The following is a 10,102-nucleotide window of genomic DNA, read 5'->3' on the forward strand; positions in this document are numbered from 1 at the left end:
AATCCACTGGAGTTTGGGTTAAAACTTAAAAGTACCAAAATATCCCCAAACAGGCAGTCGCTGCTTTAAAATGTACATGGAAGCAAATTACAACCCCCCATACCATGACGGGCGACTTTCTAGTGAAGTTAAATAACACAATTGGGGGATTATTTTATGCTTCGGAGCAACTGTTGACATAGTTTAATGTTATGGAGCATTAGTTTAAGCTTTAAATTCTTTGCACGGGTATCGTCGTGAAGGTACAGCTAGTACGTATATAAAGTGAAAAATTAAATGCCCGCCCAATTTAAAAAAACCATCGGTTAGCCATGCCACTGGTCAGTTGTGTACCTTCAAATTTTCTGATCCCCAGCAAATCTGATTTTGGGCCCCATACTAAAAATCGTGTTACTGTATATTTAAGGCACAATTTTTCGATTTTGTTGGCCTTCTTTGTAAATTTTGTGAAATTGAAGTTTTAAAAATGCGATTGTTAGCCATTCTTAAATTTCCTTTTTGCAACTTCGATTTATAAGGAAAAGTTCCAAACCCCCTCATCCCTTCCCCTAACTTCATCCAAAGTGGTCCACAAATGCGTTTATAGGATTTTATGTAAGATGTAAGGGGAAGTTGTTCAAAGATGAGACTTCAGGAAAACTGTTTCGATATAGAAGTTCCCAAAACGCAATTTTAGATGATCTTCGGTAATTCAAAAAAGATTGGATGGTTCGGAGGCTCTCCCCCGGAAATTTTCCGAATTTAAACTCCTGAAACACAGTTGTAGGCCACCTTTGATGACATGACGATAAGAGATAAGGCTCCGGGACTGCTCCAGTTTTTTTTGAAAATCAAAGTTTTAAAATTACAAATTTTTGGGAAGGTTTCGGAATTTTTCAAAATCGAAGTTCCAAAAAAGTAATTTTAAGCAATTTTTGAATATTGGGAAGAAAGAGGTTTTCTGGACTCTCTTCAGGAATGTTTCCAAAATATAAGTTTAAAAACACAATAGGCTGTTTTTGGTGAATTAAAGGCAATTATTTAGAGGATCTCTTCCTTCTCACTTTCTTGGTAAAGTCCCTATCTTTTATTTGTTTTGAGGAAAAAAAATGAGAAAACTTAGTAGGTAATATAATAACAATTGCCTGCAAAAAAAAAGTAATCTTAAAACGAAGATGCTATTCCATTTCTTTTCTGTAAGTTGGGAGGTCAAGAGTTGGTTCGATTTCCCCACCTAATGTCAGGGACCCTCTTTACTGAATAGGCCAGCTAGGTCATGACATAGAGCCCCGGGCCATTCGGGGGGCCCCCAAATGGCGAAAACTGTTTTAGCAAGTGGCAAAAATTGCAACGTATGGCTATAAGAGGGCCCGGAGAAAGTGTTTGGCCAACGACCTCTGATATCTTACTCGGGGGGGGGGGGGGCTAGACCAATAGGCTCAGGGGCCCAGAATCAATATAAGCATTTAAAACTGTTTGATTTTTAGAAAAAGTTAATAAAATTGAATGAAAACAAAGCTCAAAAAAATATCCGACCTCTTCCGATTCGCCCCCTTCCACCCCCCAAAGATAGATCCTACACAAAAACTTCTTTTAACTGGCTTTGGTACGGTCAGGACTGTTTCCTTCCTTTCCTCTTCATTCAGGAATTTTCCCTTCTTTCCGTGGCCAGTGATGGTCTAGGGAGGGCATGTGGTACTCTTTGTACCGAGCCAAGGTTTGGTTTTCGCGCTTGGAAGTTGGACCGTGGGCCCCCTTCTCTCTACTCGGGGCCTACTTACTGAATTGGCCGAATAAACAGTGACCTTGAGCCCCTGCTACTTAGGGGCCCAAAGTGGCAAAAATTTGTAACATTTGGCTACATGAGGGCCCCGAAAGTGCGTTTGGCCAAGGGCCCCCGATATCTTAATCGGAGGTCCTAAATCAATAGGTTCTGGGATACTAGGGGCCTCACTGTGTCCCTAAGGTTCATAAAATTAATGAATTCCATACCTTTTTTTTAACGCTCTTATGTTTAAGCTTTTCAAACCAGGTTTGATTCACGGAAAAATTAAACGAAAACAAAGCTCAAACATTTTTGGGCCCCTTGCGAATCCGGGGCCCCCGGATTGCGGGGCCTTGCGGTATGTACTCACGCCACTGCCACTCGTACATGTGACGTAAAGGCTATTACTTTAGGTAGCTTAATCAAGAAAACCTGTCTCGTGGAAGTTAAAAAAACTATACTGTCACTGTTAAGATGAGGTTTTTTTCAACCCCCTCTGAACAATGAAATGCACGAAGGCTGTTAATGCAGCCTTCTTCCTAACAAATTTTGAAAACTAGCTGAAGCTACCAGCCATAATAGCATGCCTCCTGCTCCGTAGAGACATGAACGCGAATTTAATCAAGCGTATTCCCTGCACTTGCTCACAGGTCTAAATAGACATTAATTTTATCAAACATAACCAAATTCCTATTAACTTATTAATTCCTAATAACTAAACCCATTAGAAAAAAGTTATAAGCGTTTTTTAGTTATGGAAACTCAAAAATATTAATTTTATCTCTTTTCCATTGTTGAAATTCATTGTCGGAAGCGTGAAACATTAAGTTTTAATTCATTTTTTAAAACGCTTTTTTTACACGAAAAAATAATTTTACTGCTTTGAGCTTGGTATGGTTGAAAAGCTCGTGAAAACTACTTCTAAAAACGTTTATCCCCCCGTTTACGGCAAAAAAACGAAAACCCGCCAAGGTGACTAGAAAAGGATCTAGAAGCATTTATAAGTTAGCAAAAATTCATTTTTATTTGATTTTTCACGCAACTTAGTTAGCGTGATGAAATTACTAGATAATATTATGTGTTGCCATTTCTCGCTTGACCATAAAGAAATGCAATTCTTGCATTTTTTAAAAAAATTATTGAGGCTTTTTGTGTAACTATGGGCATTAAAAATATTTTCATTTTTGTTATGTTTTCGGGATTTAAATATTTAAAGAAATCATTTTACGGAGTGAGGGAGGGAGGACTTTCAGTTTCGAGGAAATGATCTTCTCAAAATAATAACTGCATTTGCAATCGCCAGCAACAAATCTCGAGGTGAAACTTTTGATGAAATTGGCGTATTATTACGACGTCCAATGCTTTCGCATGGACAATTCTGTTGCCTTGAGTAGAATTCGTTCATTTGACTGTTGAAAATTTTGTATTTCTGCCTACTTTTACAAAGAATATTGCTTATACAGAAGTTTTATGTATTAAAGGAGTTTTACGATATCATTTCATTCAGGAAGACTTCCATAATCGTGAAATGGGCGAACTTTATCCATTGGTGTAAAATTTTTGGCACCAAAATGCCAGCTCGAGAAATATTTTTCTTTTTCATACGTAAAAAAAAAGAGTAGAGAAATGTCTATTTGCAAGGAACTGACTACGAATAAAGTCCCTTTTTAAGGTGGGGTTCATTAAATTTTAACCGTTCGTGACAAGGGGGAGGAAATAAATGACAAGAGGGACATACAATGGAGAAAATGTGACATCAAGCCTTTTTTTTTTGATAAGAAAGTTAATTAAAAACAGTATGACCTGTGGCAAAGGAAATAGGGAGCATGGTGAAGTGTGAAACTTTGTGACAAAGGGGAGAGGGGTCAAAATTTTTAAAAGTGCATTAGTCAGTTATTTCCTAAACCGTAAACATATCACAAAAGCGATTTTTTTTTTATAAAATTGCACTATTAATCTCATGTCCAGTGTTATTGAATGGACAGTTGCCACGAGTAGAGTTCGTTCATTTGTTACTTGGAAATTTATATTTCTAACGACAAAGAAGCTACTTTCTCAATAATAGTAGACGTTTTATAAGTAATATTGTTCACACAGAAGTTTTTCGTATAAACTGAGTTTTGATGCTTCATTTCATACGGGAATATTTCCAAAATTGTATCATTGACGATTTTTACCCATTGGCGTCCATTTTTTTGTTTCTAATGCCAGCGAAATTTTTTTTTCTTTGCATACGTAAACAAAGAGTCGGGAAGAATCTATTTGCATAGGGTTAGCACAAAGCAACATGGTATCCAAAATAAAATGAATCAAGCCAGGAATTGGACGACCACTTCTCAATGGGGCTGTTTTCTTCAGTCAAAAGTACTACTTTTAGTCACTGAAATTGATAGAATAAGTAAAAGAAATAACATGGGGCCAGAAAAAAACTTCTTTTCTCGACGGTTATTTTTTATTCATATTTCAAACGTTCGATTTTGGATATAAAGCGTGATCTTTATGACGTTACAATTGATGTACTTTGGCGCGCTACTCCATTACTGTACTAAATGTTTACGCTCTGCTGTCGACCGCCTTTCCACGCTATGATCATTTGCGCCGTGCGCTAATGGCATCAGTGAATGGCATTTCATCGCCTTTGATGCCATGTGCAGAAGCATAAAATCTGAATTTTAATCTGCGCACCGACTAAAATAATTGTTAAAAAATATTAAATTTTTAAAAACTTTTTAAAAAATGGTTAAAATCCATGTTTCTAAACTTGCTTTTTGAGAAAAAAACACTTTAAAAGTTTCGGAAACGACAACATTACCGAAATATCCCCTCTCATCGATATATTTTGAGATTGACGGACAAAAAGCAAAATTGGAAAAAAATTACCTTTTGTTATTGCGTGTACAAATAAAAATTGTCTGTTTCCGGATATGCAGTAAACGAGAGTAAAAGTAGAAATAAAAATGTTGGGAATAGTTGAATTCCATACAAGGTTTCTCAAATATTCATTTGTGAATAGGGTCGAATTTCGACCACTGGGCGAACACTAGTGGGTAGAAAGACACAAACTTAGTTTGTAGCATGGGGGTGTGCACCTCGAAGCGATGTTTCGAAAATTCGATTTTGTTCTTTTTCTATTCTAATTTTAAGCCCATTTTTCACAGAAATTTAATAAAATGGGAAAGAATTTGTTCTGAAAATTATCTTTCTCTTCTTTACTTCTTTATCTTTCTTCTCTTCTTTACCTCTTTCTCTTTCTTCTTTTCGTTTCTTCTTTACTAATAATAAAGCTGAAAGTCTTTTTGTATGGATGTTTGGATCCCTGTGACTTGCATACCGCCTAGACCGTTAAGCCGATTTTCATGAAATTTGACACAAAATTAGTTTGCAGCATGGGGGTGTGCACCTCGAAGCGATTTTTCGAAAATTCGATGTGATTCTTTTCCTATTCCAATTGTAAGAACAAAATTATCAGAAGATGGATGAGTCATTTACGAAATTATCATAACGTGGAACCGTCACATGGGCACGAGCCAATGGGCGAGATGCGAAATGATCATAACGTGGAACCGTAACACGGGCACGAGCCAATTGGCGAGAAAATTCACCATACATTGTTTGTAAATATACAGGCGAACCAAAGGACCTTCCAATTTTTCTATTACGGGCAAAGCCGTGCGGGTACCACTAGTAATAAATATAGTTTGATGGAAATCGTGTGCTGTTTCTCAAACTCCAATCCAGTAAAATTCATGATGGAGTAAGAATTTCGGACATTGAATCAAAATGTCCCGTACCTGCATCAAGTTAAATATGTTTAGATTTGACAGTTATCTTTCACTTTGGAGGTTTTCTAGTCCAGACATCATTCAGATAAGATTTCATGTGAACAGGAGTGGGAAAGTGATCGAGAATTTTCCACTTTCAGTTTGAACGGAACCTGAATCTCTCTCTTCCAGGAGACGCCGGCCGGAGGACGGAGGTGCGTCGGAGACGAACCGGAGAGAGTGGACCGCGTTGCATCGTGCAGCAATGGACGGAGACACGGAGAGGATCAGGGCGCTGCTGGACGGAGGATGGAACACGAGGGCGAGGGATCCATGGGGAAGGACGCCCCTCCACCTGGCCCTGTGGAATGGGAAGGAGGCCGCGGCAGAGCTGCTGGTGAATGCGGACTGCATCACGGATCTCGTGGATAACTACAGTCGCACACCTCTGCATCGCGCTGCCGGGAGTGGGTGTGTGAATATCGTCCGTATGCTGCTCGTAGGGGGAGCAGACGGAAGTGCGAAAGACAGAGATGGATGGACGCCCCTCCATGTTGCCTTGTCCTGGGGGAAGGAGGCCGCGGCGGAGGTGCTGCTGGAGGCCGCCCCCGAATGCGACGGGCCGGACCGTTGTGGCCGCACCCCCCTCCACCTAGCTGCGGCAGAAGGTCTCCCGCGGATAGTTCAATCTTTGCTGTCGAGGGGTGCGCGCTTGAAGGCTAAAGCTAGAGATGGACACTGTCCCCTGCGCCATGCCCTGATGCGTGGACAGGGCGGTGTGGCGAGAGTGCTCCTGGCGACGTACGCCTGGAATAATATCGAGGTACATTGGGAAGAGATGCGGCTCTCGAAGGATAAGGAGGAGCGCGGCGTCCGGCTGCTCTCCGAGTGCGAGGCCGAGATGAGGGATGCCCGGGTGGAGGGTTCCCGCCTCTCCCTCCGCGACCTCGCCCGCCGACACCCCTCCCGCCTGGCCCGGCGCCTCTCCGACGAGGCGATCCGGCGGCTCTCGGACCGGGACCTCCTGGCGCGGGACTTCCCGCTTTTCGGCGACCTCCTCCTCGTCCGGCTGGGGGAGGTCCGGGAGAGGAGGGCCCTGGAGGACCGCTTCCTGCGCTGCTTCCCCCTCCTCTGCCGGCCCCTGCCCCCCACCTGCACCGACGTCCTCCTCGCGTGCCTGGCGGACGACGACCTGAGGCACTTCGCCCGAGCGGCGGAGCTCTAGTCCCCGGCGAAAAAGAAAATAAAGATCAGGACTTGAACTGTATGAATCTTTTGTTTTTGAATGTGCCCGAGATAGTTGACTGAACTTTATCTGCTGTTTTCGTAAACAAACCCATTTGTCTTGTCAAGATGATTATTCTGAGACACCTTTCAAATAGCTTTGTACATCATGTGCGAAATGCTTTGTGTGTATGAATCACGTAATAAAAGGAATATTCAAGCCATTGATAAATTCTCTTTGTACCCTATTGGCACGAAAGAAATAGAGTGAGCCGAAAATTTTAACCCAGCTTAAAAACTCAGAAAGACATCCAAATGGCTCGATGCGTAATCGGGGGATATTCCGATAATTGGGGATCTGGTGCGGTGGTCTCATTTTCGGGGTGAATATTTTTTTTTTTTTTTTTGTAAGATGCCTCTCGCGCTGGCAGTGGAACTGAGAATGGACGCCAATGAAGAAAGACCGCCAGATTCCCAATGATCGAAATCTTCCCCGGAATATTATTCTGCGTACAATTCGCCCCCCCCCCAAAAAAAAAATTGAAAATCGCATTTTTTGGACTTACGGCGCTATTGCTCTGAGGTACAGATTTAAAAATACAATTTTTTTTATTTTGGGTTTGTACTTGCAGCTTTGGCAACTGAAGTCTATTTATTACTGGGAAATGACAAAAATGAGCTTATAATTTAATGCATAATGTATGTAAACAATGATGTTAAGAAGCATGCATCCATTTAGCCAAAAAGAAAACTAGGAGCTGCGAAGAATCACTTTCAATGCAAAAAATGTTGATAAATGGCTGACCACACAGAAGAGAGCGTTTGTCCGGTGTCTCATCGTCCATAAGCTCGCATTTTTATGCATTGGAAAGCAGTTTCCTTTCACCTCCATACATGCAACAATGTACGTACATTCATATGAGTGCAATCATTTACATTTTCCAACATTGCTTATGTTTATACTTTGATTGAGAAATAAAAAACATTTGAGCTCTGTTCCTTTCAGTTTTGTACTCGAAATCGAAGGGTGCATATAGAAAAGAGCTCGTTTAACATCTACTGTGAAACACAAAAATGCTAAATAGAAGAGGTTATTTTTTTTACTGAAAATGAATACTTTTTTAACTTTGTAGCTTTTAGTTATATTTTACAATCAGAAATAAAAATAAAATAGAAAAAGTAAGGTCTTAAATTTATTCTGATCAGTGCTATACCCCATGAATTAAGATGAATCTTTGAGGGCACCATTCATTCCTCTATGAACTCATTTAGATCAGCAAGTCGTTTTATCTGGGGTTCCTGGGAAAAAATCATACCTTACAATCTTTTCAACATTTTGCTCACAAATTGATATTGAAAACAGTGGTGTTCCCATAGGTTTTCTCCATATACGCTGTATACCCTCAAACATTTTTTAGACACATAGCGTATACCCTCAAGCTTCATAAATTTTCATATTATAACATACTATGTATATGATCACATACACAAATTTAGCGTAATGGATTTCTGGAAGTATACCCTCAGAAAAATCGATGGGAATATCACTGATTAAAAGTCCTTTCCATGGTACGAGACGGTACATAAAGAATAGTTTTGTCAGCAGGTTTTATTCCACAAATACAATTAAAACAAATAAGCAATGTTCGTTTCAGTATCAAAAGTAAAGATTTATCGTAGGTATATAAAACAGAAAATTAATATTACTAGTGTAGAAAAAAAACTTTTTTTTTGTTATACGGACCTGATTTTTACGTAAAATGATGCGCTGAATTCAAATATGCAAACAGTTTTTCGCCATCACCCACAGATTTTGTGTAACACTGGGCAGAAGTTTGAAAGAAATGCGCAAATTCAATGCAAAGAAATGCGCAAGATGATTATTCTGAGACACCTTTCAAATGGCTTTGTCTATCGTGTGCAAAATGCTTTGTGTGTATCAATCACGTAATAAAAAAGAATATTCTAGCCATTGATAAATTCTCTTTTATTGTACCCTATTGGCACGAAAGAAGTAGAGTGAGCCGAAAATATTGACCCTGCTAAAAAACAGAATGACGTTCACATGGCTCGATGCGTCATCGGGGAATATTTCGATAATTGGGAATCTGTCTCGGCCGTCTCATTTTTTGGGGTAAATATTTTTATTTCGGTAAGATACTTCTGGCACTGGAGCCAAAAAATGGACGCCAATGCAGAAAGATCGCCAGATCCCCAACTGTTGAAATCTTCCCCGGAATATGCTTCTGCGTGCAATTCACCAAAAAAATTGAAAATCGCATTTTTTGGACTTACGTCGGTCTTGCTCTGAGGTACAGATTAAAAATTACTACTTTTATATCTTGGGTATTTGTACTTGCAGCTTTTTCAACCGAAGTCTGTTTATTATTGGGCAGTGCCTGAAATGACAAAAAAAAAAAGCTTATAATTTAATGCATTAGTTATCTTACTAATGTATGTAAACAATGATGTTGAAAAGCATGCATCCATTTAGCCGAAAAGAAAACTGTTTCGGAGCTGCTAAGAATCTGTTGAATGCAAAAATGTGGGTAAATGGCTGTGAAGACTTGACGGCACAGAAGAGAGCGTTTGTCGGGTGTCTCTTCGTCCATAGGCTCGCATTTTTATGCATTGGGAAGCGGTTTCCTTTCGCCTCCACACAATGCAATGATGTACGTTCATTCACATGTGAGCAGTCATTTACATTTTCCAACATTGTTTATGTTTATACTTAGCTCAAATGTTTTTATTCGTTTATCTATGTCAATTTGAAGATTCACTGTGACAAGAAACATGACATTTCATGTAAAACCTGTGTCAGTTTTTTTAAGCCCCCATAGAAAAAAAATTTTTTTTTTCTTTGAGTCATATACTTTTCCTTTTAGTTTTGCACTAAAAAATCGGACGGTGAATATAAAAAAGAACATTACTGTGAAGCACAAAAATGCTAAATAGAAGAGTTGATTTTTTTAAATGAAAATGAATCCACTTTTTTAACTTTGTAGCCTTTGATTTTATTTTACAATCAGAAGTAAAAATAAAATAAGTAAGGTCTTAAATTTATTCTGAACAGTGCTATACCCTATGCATCAAGATGAATATTTGATTGCATCATTCATTCGTCTATGAACTCTGATCGGCAAGTCGTTTTATCTGGGGTCCTGGGAAAAAGTCATACCTTACGATCTTTTCAAAATTTTGCTCACAAATTGATATTGAAAGCAGTGGTATTCCCATCTCCGTATACGCTGTAGACTCTCAAATATTTTTTAGACACGGCGTACACCCTGAAACTTCATATACTTTCATATCATGACATACTATGTATATGATCACATACACAAATTGTGCGTAATGGATTACTGGAAGTATA

General features: G+C 39.3%; 1 protein-coding gene across 1 annotated transcript in view; it reads left to right on the forward strand.

Annotated features, from left to right (window-relative positions):
* LOC129232410 (receptor-interacting serine/threonine-protein kinase 4-like) overlaps nt 1–7,146 on the forward strand; it is a 29,585-nt gene extending 22,439 nt beyond the window's left edge. Inside the window, exon 7 of the mRNA XM_054866555.1 lies at nt 5,698–7,146. Within this exon, the coding sequence (XP_054722530.1) occupies nt 5,698–6,730 (1,033 nt within the window). The 3' untranslated portion in view covers nt 6,731–7,146. The remainder of the gene's footprint in view (nt 1–5,697) is intronic.
* Nucleotides 7,147–10,102: the final 2,956 nt, after the last annotated feature.

This window comes from Uloborus diversus, unplaced genomic scaffold, assembly GCF_026930045.1.
Source record: "Uloborus diversus isolate 005 unplaced genomic scaffold, Udiv.v.3.1 scaffold_12, whole genome shotgun sequence".
NCBI lineage: Eukaryota > Metazoa > Arthropoda > Arachnida > Araneae > Uloboridae > Uloborus > Uloborus diversus.